The 12940-nt window shown below is 50.3% G+C and overlaps 1 protein-coding gene across 3 annotated transcripts in view; it reads left to right on the plus strand.

The window, feature by feature from the left end:
- The window catches only part of CABLES1 (Cdk5 and Abl enzyme substrate 1), a 113061-nt gene extending 103549 nt beyond the window's left edge, over nucleotides 1-9512 (plus strand). For all 3 annotated transcript variants that reach the window (XM_027068636.2, XM_027068635.2, XM_015080021.3), the window contains 3 exons: nucleotides 3432-3538; nucleotides 4749-4956; nucleotides 8156-9512. In XM_027068636.2, the coding sequence (XP_026924437.1) occupies nucleotides 3432-3538; nucleotides 4749-4956; nucleotides 8156-8296 (456 nt within the window). In that variant the 3' untranslated portion in view covers nucleotides 8297-9512. The remainder of the gene's footprint in view (nucleotides 1-3431; nucleotides 3539-4748; nucleotides 4957-8155) is intronic.
- Nucleotides 9513-12940: the final 3428 nt, after the last annotated feature.

The raw sequence follows: 12940 nt of genomic DNA on the forward strand, positions 1-12940 counted from the left end.
TGGCTTCAGATCCGTGCTGCCCTGCTGTGGTCTACACCGGTAGAGTGGGAAACCAGGACTCCCGCCATGACTTTTCTTGGCAGCAGAATCAACAGAAGCATGGCCTCAGCTTCAGTGCTGCCTCCTCGTGCTGGAGCACCGGACAGGAAGCACCAGAATTGTATTTGGAATCCTAGCTGTAAAGGAGTAGAAAGTACGACAAAAGGCGTGTTCCCAGGAGAGGGCTGGGTATCTAGGCCACAGCGTATGTGAAGATGAATCACTGGGACAGTGGCCTGGATGCTAGCCAGGGGAGGAGACTGTAATGCGTAGGAAAGTCACCTGGGTGACATCATGATGCAGATCCAGGGCCCCACCCTCACACCCTGACTCTGTGCACCTGGAGCAGAACCCTGTTTTGTGCCATCTCCCATGTCCGTGTTCTCGATAAAATTCTCCAGGGTCCTTTAGGTACGTTCTGTTCTCTTTGATCTTCAGTGTAAACAAACCTATGAAGCAGCCACAGGAGGTATTCTTCCCTCATTTCAGAGAAGGGAAGGTGAGGCCCAAGGAGGTCAAACGTCTTTCTCGGAGTTGCCCAGCTTGCTGGAGGCAGAGCCACTGACCAGCACCCAGACGTTTCCACCTGCTGGCAGTCTCAGGCTGTCCACTGCTCTCATTTTGGCCCGATAGAGAAGGGAAACAGGAAGTCAGTGCATGTGGCGAGCTGGGAGACCCGGCTCCCAGTGCTGGCCCTGCCCCTTCACCCCTTCACGCCTTCACCCCTTCACCCCTCTGAGTCTCTGCTTCCACATCTGTGAGATGAGGTGGCTGGAACGCACCTACAAGCTGCTTTTCTGCCGGTGAGAGAGCAAGCAGTGTTGTGTGATCTATATAGAAGACCGAGGAAAGCAGGGCTGCTGTGGTTGCCACAGAGAAGGATCCAGACCACCCCTTCCCAGTCTAGGATATCCTTGCTTGGGGCTCACAGGGCTTCAGTCCCCAACAAGGGCCCATGAGTGTTTGCTTGAGCCTGCTTATGTCACAGCAAACCTTGAGCTTTCATCCGCCGAGGAAGAGTAGGAGAGGCTGTCACAGAGTTCAGGATGCTTGGGGAGGGGTAGAAGAGAGGGGTGGGGGGCTGGGTATTTAGGAAACAGAAGGATTGGCTGATTGGCCGGTGGGTCCAGCTTGAGATAAGAATGTCAGACGTAGTTCCCCATTCTGCCTGTTTCCTAAGTGAGAACTCTTACATCCTGTTCGGCGCAGAGGAGATGTTTGTTCGGGATGACAAAGCCATCTTGGAGGGCTGCCACAGGGGAAGCGTTCTCTGCCAGACCTTGGCAGTAAGTGGCCTCCGTGAAGTCCCGTGCACTCTGCCTCGCTGCTCAGCAGAACATCGCTGCATGCAAGTGCGTGTGCATGTGTATGTTTGCACACTGCTGCCGCATCACCACTCCCCTGCCCCTTGCTGGCACGTCGCAGGTGCACACGGTGGCTACCAGGACGGGCATGTCCCGGGCCAGCTGAGGGAGAGCCTTCTTGATAGGGCCAGAAAGACATGGCTCCAAGGAAGGACTCCGGGCATTGCCCCAAGTCTACTTCCACCCAGAATTTGAGAAAGTTCCGAACAAGTTCAGTGCAACTGTTTGAGTTACTGTTGCTCTGGTTTGCTTCTAGTCCCCAAAGCTGCTGTTCAGAAGGTGCCGTTCAGATCAGTGTGAATTTGGACATGTTTGCTCTTTGTTTCCTCTTGGTTATTGACTGACACCAGAGGCATTTCATGTGCCCGTGCTAAAATCCTGTCCATCCAGGGGTGCTTGGCTGGCCCCTCTCAGGCCTAGAGTGTGCAGCTCTTGATCTTGGAGTTGAGGATTTGAGCCCCACGCTGAGTGTAGAGATTGCTTAAAAATTAAAATCCTGAAGAAAATAAAAATGAACATCCTGCCCAACCAAGCATCTCCTGAATAGAGGTGTTTACAGATAGTTGCCAACCTTTGTTAGAACCATTGAGGAAACCTTTGACGCATCTTCTGGAAAAGGCCAGGCTTGCCCGTGAAGAGGCTGGCAGCAGCCATCCATGAGAACGGGCCTTCTTGTCAGAATCTGTTTCTTCTTTTTCTGGCTTTGCCTGGCGAAGGCTATTGCCTCTGGCTATGGCCAGCCAGAAGAGACGTCGTGCGTTGTTGCTGCCCTTTGAAAGCACACTTCTGAGAGGGGATGAGGCTATGCTGGTGAGACCGAGCCAGAGACTGTGTCTGATTCAGAGTTAACAGTGTAGGGCACAGATGAGCAGGGAAGACCTGGCTACTCAGAAGAGGCTTGGAGGAACCTGTCTTAAGGACGGATAGGATGAGGAAGGGGGAGGGGAGGGGCACCTGGCTGACTCAGTCGGTAGAGCATGCCACTCTTGATCTAGGGGTTGTAAGTTCAATCCCCACGTTGGGCATGGAGCCTGCTAAAAGGGTGGGGTGGGGGGAGAGGAGGAAACCCAAGGTTTAAAGGACTATTAACTATAGCTGACATCAAGTACGCACAATGGAATGTGATTCGGCCTTAAAAAGGAAGGGGATTGTGACCCCTGCACTGCAGTTGAACCTGGAGGACACGATAGTGAGTGAAACAAGCCAGGCACAAAAGGACAAATGCTGTGTGATCGCACTTGAATGAGGTGCCTGGAGAAGTCCAGTCCAAAGCAGAATGGTGGTTGCCAGTAGGAGCTGGGGTGGGGGGTGGAGGGGTAGGGCATTGTTTAATGGGTGCACGGTTTTGGTTTTGCAAGAAGATGAAATTTCTAGAGACGGATGGCAGTGATGACTGCAAAACAATGTGAGCGTCCTTCATGCCACTGAACTGCATGCTTTTAAATGCTTAAGATGGTACCTTTTACATGATGTATATTTTGCCACAGTTAAAAAAATAATAGCTAACATTTATCGAGTGCTTGCTGTATGCCATGCACCTCACAGAGCACTTTACTTCTCCTGTAGTCATATGAAGTAGGCATTGTTAACTGTTTTCATTTTACAGATGTGAAACCTGATGTTTGGGGTTGTGGAAGTGTCCCACAGCCAGACGACTAGTTAAGTGTGGATTGAACCCACGTGTGTGGGTCCACACTCGATGCTGTAAACACTATGCTGTATGAATAACAGGCTGAACTACAGGAACTGAAGGAGGGGCTCCACTCCTTCCAGACACTGACTCCTGATTGGCTCGAGGCCGGTGTTTTCAGATGTCACCAGGTCCTGTTGTCACAGGGATTCCATCTATCTCCAGAGACCATGTCCCATTCAGGCTCTCGGGTTCAACAGGGCCCATGCTGTGGCTCTCCTCTTGGCTTTCCCATTGCTTGGTGGTGTCAGAAGTTGTGAGGTGGCTGTAACGTATACGTAACTGCCACCCAGAACCCTTATTTTAATGAGTGACCCGGGTTGTCTGATGTGTTACAGACCACCGTCATTGACTATGTGAAACCCTCAGATCTCAAGAAGGACATGAATGAGACCTTCAAGGAGAAATTTCCTCACATTAAACTAACACTCAGCAAAATAAGGAGGTATGTGAGGATCGACATCCACTTGAACTTTCCTTTCCATTCCGACTCTCACTTGGCATGCGTTAAGCTCACGCTTTGTATGATGGTTCTTCCTGTAGTTCTGGGGAAATAAAACACAGGCATGTTCAGCAAAAAGAAGCTCATCTGATGCTGGCTGACCCCTGCCTCCATGAGTGAGAGCCAAGGGAAGCAGGACCGATGGCAGAGCTCTTGACATGAGCTCTTGACATGCATCTGAGGGTGGTTTCCTTAAGTGAAAGAATAATCAATCAGTTCAGTAAGAGTTATGTTACAGAAAACTCAGAATAGGAAACCTACCACTCCCTGTTTTCTCCAATGTAGACAAAACAGAAAAGAGTAGGCATCACAGCATTTGAGGTAATGCTTCACCCACAGTCGTCCACCCAAGAGTTGACAGCCAAGCCCTACCTTTAAGCTTTAAGCAGTTAGTAAAACAGCCAAAGTAAAATCAGGCCTGTTTTCCCCTACAGCTGATTGGATTGACTTTGTGGTGACCCACATCTGCCAGGCTGGAGAGGGGCTGACTGATGTTGTATCTGCGTGCCAGGACAGATTTTCAGTGCGTGTAGCGATGAGGGCTAGACTATACGCCAACACAGTGTTGGAGTATGTGCCAATATTTACATGCTGTGTCTCCCAATACTGATTTGATTTCTGGCATGTTCCAAGCCAGAGACGTAAGAAAAAAAAGTTTTCACACTTTGTCCATTAGCTGGGCAGCGTTCCTAAGCTCACTGGCTGTTGTGCTGTTAGCCTAAACTCCTCTTCTGTCATGGTTCTTGAACGTGACTGATACTCAGCAGAGTTGATACCAAGCACCTAATTTATTTCTGAAAGTGCCTCTCTGGAATGATCATAGTTCCCCATCATAGTTTTCCTCTTTCCCTTTGGGTAGCTCTACTCCTAGTTCCCAGAGACTCTCAGACGCCACCTGGGTTCAGTGGGGTCCTCTGTGTCCCTTACTGACATCGTCTATACAATTCCACCAGCAGAGAAGAGCCCCAGCAGCCTAAGTCTGTTGCCCACATGTAATGGAATTTTCTTACTCCTAGGGATTTAGTCCGATTCCACGTCACCATTCTGGGAATGAGAAAAAGGAAATGCTTTCAGGATGGATTAATGTTTTTCTTTGGGGTCCTCTGAAACTCCCAAGTTCTAATAATCTTCCTTTCTTCCTGTCTTTCTCTAGTCTAAAGCGAGAGATGCGGAAGCTTGCCCAGGAGGACTGCGGCTTTGAGGAGCCCACGGTGGCCATGGCCTTTGTCTATTTTGAGAAGCTCGCCCTCAAGGGAAAGCTAAACAAACAGAACCGGAAGCTTTGTGCTGGAGCATGTGTACTGTTAGCAGCCAAAATCGGAAGTGACCTCAAAAAACACGAAGTCAAGCATTTAATTGACGTAAGTGACCTGAGTCCTGTTGGCTGAGGGAGCACCTGGGAAGAGCCTGGTCGATGATCCCGCCCAGAATTCCGATTGTTAGTAGCCACTGCGAGACCAGGGCCGTGAGGTCATCTGCAGCAGATGTCTGGCCCCACATCTAAGGCTGTCCTAGAACACAGAGGGGTGATCCACTTTGACAAGATCCCCCCCCATATTGGGTCTGGCCATAAAAATCAATTTTTGGACACCATGAGGGGTGAAATTATTCTCAAAGCCACAGAAGCCACTGTAACGGAAAGTGGACTTAAGAGCAATGTGACCCACAGCGTGTCCATCAGACCTTGGCTTCCTGTGGCCTTAGTTGCCTCGTCTTTGGGGAAAGGTGTGGGTTTGATTCAGTAGTAGCTTCTTTTAAAGGAGAGCCCCATCAAAGAAAAGCAACCTTGATCTTAGATGGATATGTGAATGCCCGTTTTAAAATACAGTGTATTCATAGAAAATTTGAGATATAGTAAAGCCAACAGATCAGGAGACAGTTGCCATTGAAAAGTTAGCTTACACAATTCCCAAAAGAAGTCTCTTAGCTCTGCCATAACAAAATACCATGGACAGGGCAGCTTAAATATTGGTTTTTCCCAGTTCTGGAGACTGGGAAGTTCAAAACCAAGGTGCCAGCTGCTTCATCTCCTGGTGAGAGTCATCTCCCTGGCTTGTGGATGGCTTCCTCCTCGCAGTGTCCTCCCCTTGCACAGAAAGAGCAAGCAGGCTCCCTGGTCTCTTCTTACAGGGGCACCAGTCACATTGTGAGGACTCCACGTATCAGCTCCTCAACCTGACCATGTCCTAAAGCCTCCCAGTTAATATCATGCTAGAGGATAGGGTGCCAACATGCATTTGGCGGGGTAGGCAGCATACCTTGGGGGGGCCATGTGGGGAAGTACCAGGGTTGGTTAGGAGGCGGAGGGAGAAAGGGATACTGGGGGCAGGAGTCTTCACTCTGGCTTCCACAGGAAGGGACAGGCAAGGCAGCCTAAGCAGGCTTAGGACTGGATAGTTAGACTAATTTCAGTAGACTTTAGGGCATGGGGGCCGCCCTACTTACCTCCTGGCCCTGCGTCATTAGGGCGGGTGGATAGAGGCCCAGAGAAGGTTGGGGTGCAGGCCTTGGATCGGTTGTTTTGGGTATGAAAGGTGGGCCCCCAGGCAGGTTGTCCACCCTCTCTAGGAATTGGCTGACCCTGAAAGTGGCCGTGCCTCCAGGATCAGCAAGGCCCCAGATGTCAAACCTCAGAATACAGAAAACACAAGACGTGCCTAACACGATGCCCTTTATGTCTAGTTGTGCAGCTGTCTCCGTGGCAAAGGAGAGCAGAAAGGAAGCTAATGTAGGTATTCCCCACATAAGAAAGAGCATTCTTTTTGCTTTAATTTACCATTTTAATTATTTGTAAGTTTACAGTTGAGTGGTATTAAGTACACTCATATTGTTGTGGCCATCACCACCATCCAGCTCCAGAACCTTTTCATCTTGCAAAACTGAAACTCTTTTCCCATTAAGCAATAACTCTCCACTCCCTCTGCCTCCCAGGCCCTGGCCACCAGCATTCTGCTTTCTGCCTCTCTGAGCTAGTCTGTTCTAGGGACCTCACGGAAGTGGAATCACACACTGTTTGTCTTTTGTGACTGGCTTTATCTCCTTGCATTAGGTCTTCAAGATTCATCCATTTTGTAACGTGTGTTAGAACTTCCTTCCTTTTTAAGACTAAATAATATTCCACTGTATGTGTATTGCCCATTTTGTTTATCCGTTCATCCATCAGTGGAAGAAAGAATGTTCTTTAGGTCAGTGCTTTGCTGCTTCTAAGAAATGGTGCATAATCCTCTAGCTTGTATAGTATATACTTTTAGGAACATGGAGGGGAACTTTGGTTACTAAATCTGAGAATCAACAGGTTTACATAGATACTAACTGAACTAATAATCTTGACAAGTGTGAGGTTGTGTACATTTAGTTGTAGCCGAGTAATAGACCAGACAGTGTGTCCATGCAGGATATACAGGCAGTGGTTTTCACATTTGCAGTAGCAGTTAATTTGACACAGGGTCCCAGCCCTGTTATAATCAGTGGCCACCAATGGCTCTGCGGGGGAGTTTTGTTTTGTTCTGTTTTTTAAGCCCAAACCGGCTAAGCCAGAGCAGAATGTGTCCTGGCAAAAACAGGGCCTTCCCTGCCCACCCTCCCCTGGTCGTTCTCCTTCATCTCTACTCCAGCAGCGCCCACAGCTGGGTGGATTGAGCTCCGCCCCACACCAGATTGTCTGGCATCCTCTGCCCTTAGATGACATAGTTTGTTTCTACCCCTACTACCAATGGGACAAAGATGACCAATTCTCAGCGTTGGGTCACGTGGAAAGGCATGGAGCGTGGTGCTTTCTGCTGCCAAACCGTGTGTGTTTGACCTTCGCACTCCCCCGCCCCCCCCCCCCACCAGCCACGGAGATGGCTGAGGTGCTTCATGGTGTGTATTCTGGTGCCAGCGGGGAGCCCCTGGGTGCAAGCTAAACACAGCCGCGTGCTCCGGCCATTCACATGCACACACTCAGGCTGTATGACACCCTGGAGCTGATCTCAACAGGTCTTGGGTCTTCGTGTGTGAAAGGACCAAACTACATAGAGTCCGCCCACCCAATCCTGAACTTCCCAGGTGGTCATTGCTGTTGTAGGTGATGTGCGATCTTTTTAGTCTTCCCTCTAAGCCTGAATAAGCTACTTGTAACAGGTGGAGTTGAAATCTCAATTGAGTTGGTATCTCAGCGTTGCCATTTACTGTCCCATTTCACCTTAGGCTCAACTATTTACCCTCTTGACCCTGTTTTCTCTCCTCTGTAAAGTGGGCATAAATGTCACATTGAACTTATAAGATTATTGAGAGAGTAAATGAAGTTGTGGGATGTACTTGATCTTGTACTAAGATTATTGAGAGAGTAAATGAAGTCGTGGGACCGTGGGTCCTCGGGGACGTTTGATTCTTTCACCAGGACTGAGAGCGGGAAGTACAGCTGAAGCCTGCCTCCCTTTCTTCCTCCACAGTCTTGCCTATAATGGGTTTCTCTGTAAACACTCATGGGCTGGTGGGTAGGGAGCTTACATGTGGAGAAAGGCAAGGACTTTGATTGCAAAGCTGATATGCTCTTGGTTTCCTTTCATTCTGTTGCAGAAACTGGAAGAGAAGTTCCGGCTGAATAGACGAGAACTGATTGCCTTTGAATTCCCAGTGTTAGTGGCCTTGGAGTTTGCTCTTCATCTGCCGGAGCACGAGGTCATGCCCCATTACAGACGCCTGGTGCAGAGCTCCTAGCACAGGCCCTAAGAACGGCCAGGGACCACTTCCTCTGAGCTTGCAGAACAGCACTTACTACTGGAAATGCAAAAATAGAACTCGACATACCAGCCTTTTTTCCTCTCCACATGTTTTCGTGTAGGGCAGTACCGGAAACTTTTCAGGGAGTCTTGGTCTGGCTAGCTGGGATGACCCACGAGCAGTTTATTACTCAGCAGGGGAAGGGGAGAACCGTGCGTAAGATGGCACAGGGCCTTTCCCCTGGCGACACTCTGCAGCTGTCCCCTCCCTGCTGTTCTTCCCAGGCATGCACAGACCTCGCCAGTGCGGTGCAGGGCCTTCTCTCCAGACCTGGTCCAACTCAGTGCAAAGTTCTAGAGCAGAGCGGGGAGAAGAATTTGCAGCAGCTGGGGGAACGCTTTGAAAACATACCCTCACTGTGTCAAAAGAGTGTGCCAATCTGTTTTCGTATCAGCTCTTGGAAATGCACTTTCCCCCGGAGCGTGTGAGTGTGAGAATGTGTGTGTCTGACAGATACCACGTCAGCCCTCGGCCCCCAAAGCCGGTCCCGCCCGCCAGAGAGCAGACCTCCACCTGGGGTCATGAGCCAGGCTGACCTTGAGCAGTTCTAGATCAGCTCTGGATCGTAATCACTCTCCGCTCCACACCAGATTGTCTGGCATCCCCTGCCCTTAGAAGGTGACGTAGTTTCTGTTAATGCTCCTACCACCAATGGGACAAAGATGACAAGTTTGCGGTGTCGGGTCGTGTGGAAAGGCATGGAGCGTGGTGCTCTATACCTTTCTGCTGCCACACCTTGTGTATGTGTTTGACCTTCGCACTTTTCCCACCGTGGAGACGGCTGGGGTTGTGCTCCGTGGTGTGTGTTCCTGTACTCTATGTTAGAGTGCGTAATAAGCACGTTTATTGTGCTATATATATATAAATGTTTTATAAGATTCCAGAATAGGGGTAAGACGCATGATGGGTGTTTCGAGGCTTCTGACCTCTGGGATAAACTGCTCTTGAGCTGCGGTTCGGTCACCTGAGGAGGCAGCGACGTATCTGCCACATAAGGCTGGCTGTGCCGAATGGGGACTGTAGCTTATATGGACTGGCTGGGATGACGTCACCACACCATCCCCTCGCAGCCACGAGAGGTGCCTGCTGGAGTTCACCTGACAAGAAAGCCTGTGGCCATGTAAAAAGAATTAAAATATTTTGTTTCTATATACATGTGTGTATGTGTAGATGCAGATATGTCACCAGTCACCTCATGCCCTGCCCCTGTCCCCATCTGCACACAGAGTGGGAGCTTCTCCGGTCACCCCAGAGAACGGGTGACAGGGAAGCTGAGCGTGCACAGCTTTGGTTAGCAGAGCCAAAAAAAAAATCGCCACACAGGACAGGAATTCAAGGAACAGCTGGGGAGAGAACAGATTGAATACTCCCCTGCTCCAGAGTCCTAGAGTTAACTTCGTACTAAATACTTTGCCAACACATTTCCTTGGCTGGATTCAGTTGTAAGACAGGTGGGGGCTAGACGAATGTGATCTCTAAGTCAACATGTAAGGGGCGCCCACTGTTCGTGAAGCAAATTGGGAACGAAGCATAGTGTTTGGAGCGTCTCTGTCACCTGAAGTAAACATGCTCTTGACCTTCGCCTCCTGGTGTCTGTCACTTGCTCTCTGATAAGCCACCCCAGACTCTCCACCTGCTCGGCTCCCTGGTGAGTGCCTGGCAGATGGAAAGCCTTTCTGAGGAGCAAGGCCACTAGCATCTAAAATTGCCCACGGAGCTCCCCACTGTCCATCTGCCTTGAATCTCCTGCCAGGCTCAGAGGGACAGCTGATAGGGTAACACATGCCACCGAGGTCCTTCCTGTGTCTTAAATCAGGCTAGTATTTTTGAAGGGGGGGCCATTTAGTTTTCAGCAAAGTTAGCAAGCTGAACTTGGTCCATTTTTTTTAAGACAGTTTTAAACTATTTTGGCCTGTGGATTTGTTGAGTGGGAAGTTTTAATTTAGTTGGGAGGGATGCTAAGAAGGAAAGATTTTTGTCAAAAGGCTTCTTTTTGCTTGTCCTTAACCTGAGCTTTTTGAAGGTAAAGGAGGATGAGACCGAGGTAAGGGATGGTCATTGCCAGAGCAGCCCCCATAATCTGGTACATCCCAGGGCTTTGACTAGGAGTCAGGGAGCCTGAGTCTGTGTGGAGAGGAGGCCACTCCACAGACTGTTCTAGAAGACCGTGAGTTTCTGCCCTTTCACCCTCAACCACAAGGGGTGGGTTTAGCCCTTGCCAGCCCAGCTTCCTCAGACTTGCTGCGATGCCTCTCCAGCTCTCCCCATGCACAAATGTCTGTGGGGAAGCCACACCCAGCCACATGTCCCACAGGCTAGCACTAGCTGCTCTGCCTCACATGGTTCCCCCAGACTGGCCTCTCCTCGGACTGGACTGTTAGGTAAGAGATGGAACCCAACCGAGCCGACAGGCTAGAGCAGCCACTGGGGAGGAGGGGCCCCCGCCTCCCAGAGCAGCTGCCCCAGGGGGGCCTGAGCCAGCCCAGTGACGGCAGAGGTCACTCCTTTCCCTCCATTTCCCCCAGTCAAACCTAGATGGACACAGGAAACACGCCAAATGCAAAGCTGATCGTTTTGTGGGTTTTTCCTTGTTTTTAACTTAAACCTCCCCCCTACTCCCGTCTCTATGGTCTTCACCCAGCAGGCCCATTTCGGGGTGGTCCCTTACTGCACATAAACCACTCCATACCACAGCCCCTACCTACCCTCCTGATGTGGCAGCAGGTGACATTGGATATCCCTTCCCATCTCCTTGTTACTCTGTCCTGTCCTCTTCCTGCCCCAACAGCAAACAATAAAACTTACAGCCCCTGCTGCTGACTTGTTTCAGACATCTCTGGTTCAGGGCAGCAGGCCTCTCCCTCTGGCCACCTCCACAACTCAGAGCCTGAAGCTGCCATGCCCCCCACCCTCACCTTGCAATCTGCTGGAGAACATTTGAGCCAGGTAGTTTTGTTACCTGTTAGTCATGTCCAGTGATGGGGTGGAGGGGGGAGTCCTTCAAAGAATGGGGTGTATGAGGGGAGCATCCTAGGGGTAGTCTTGAGTTTCTCTTCTGAAGGCTGTCAGGGCTGTTAAGGACCACGCCGGCCACGTCACGACAGGGCCAGGTAGGAGAGCGCTGGCAGCCAGGGAAGAGAGGAAACATCAAGGCTATAAATCCGGAGTCACGTGTTGTTAACACCAAGAATCGGTGAAAGAAATGATCTTCTTACTGCCAAAGGACCTCCCTGCGGAATGCTAGAGCGCTAGCTCAGAGCCCCCACCCCATAAAGGGACAGACTCCAGAAAGTCTGCAACACAGGGCTGAAGCATGCAAACGCCCCTGGCAAGTAAGGTGCTTGCCTACACACCATCGCCACTACTGTCCGGCTACTCAAAGTGTGGTCCAAGGACCACAGCATCGGCATCACCTGGGGGCTTGTTCCAAAGGCAGAATCTGCAGCTTCCCGAGATTTCATGAAGATCCACAGACATTAATGTCTTAGAGTCACTGTTCCAAATAAGCACAGAAAACCTTTTTGTCTAAAAAAAAATAACCACCTATCATACAGAGTTATCTAAGATAGAAAAAGAGGCAGACACTGGAGATGGTTAATTCAACAACAGTAACATACCACCAGTCTCTCGCTGAAAGGTACTTTTGACATTGGATTCCCTAAGCCACTGCCTCTAACATTCTTTGGATGCACATGGCCAGAAAGATCTCAACTGGACAGAGCGACAGCTCATTTATTGTAAATCGGAGCTGGCTCACAGGAGATTGCTTCATCTAATGTTGATTGGTGTTGCTGCTCAGACAAGGTCTGTGCCCCGGGCTCTTGGGCCTATGGCTGAAGAGTTTGGTACTAAACGCAACTCCCCAGGGCTGCTGTGGGGGCTGGATAGTCATGACCTTGGGGACATCACGGGTGAGCACACCTCCATTTTGCTTTTTCATTGGAGTCCACCTACCATTTTTAAACACATTGGGCTCTGTGGGTGACAAGAGGACCCCAAGAGCCTGCCCCCGAGGGGCTTCCAGAGGTTAAGGAAGGACTACTGGGGGTGGGTAGAAGGCACCTCTACCAGGAGCCATGATACTAATCTCCAGAGGGACCCCTGAATGCAGACGCTCAAAAGCCAAGCTCCAGGGCAGGCATGGAGTGGAGGAGTCCAAGGCAGCAGGCTGGTAATAATTGCTGCCCAGGGGTCAGCCTGGTACCTGGATGACAAGGCAGGCCAAGTTAGAGCCATTGTTTGGTCCTAGGAGTGGAGCCCACAAAGACAGGCAGGATGAAACTGGGGACTCCTTACCAGGGCACCTGGGCGGGCTGATGAGAAGCCAGAGTCACGAACTGTGATAGGCGGTTGGACGTTGTGCACTGATGGCTGGTGGGGCAGAGCCGGCGAGGACTTCATACTCACCAAGCAGATTCCACACGCCAGACCTGTGCTAGGCACTTAGAGCACATGCTCTTAGTCAACCCTTAAACAAACTATAAAATTAGGGGTCATGCTCCTGTTTCACAGATGGAGAGACAGGCTCTGAAAGTCACTTTCCCAAGAGCACACGGTTATGAAATGGTAAAGGCAGGATTC

The sequence above is a fragment of the Acinonyx jubatus genome, chromosome D3 (genome assembly GCF_027475565.1).
Source record: "Acinonyx jubatus isolate Ajub_Pintada_27869175 chromosome D3, VMU_Ajub_asm_v1.0, whole genome shotgun sequence".
NCBI classification, from domain to species: domain Eukaryota; kingdom Metazoa; phylum Chordata; class Mammalia; order Carnivora; family Felidae; genus Acinonyx; species Acinonyx jubatus.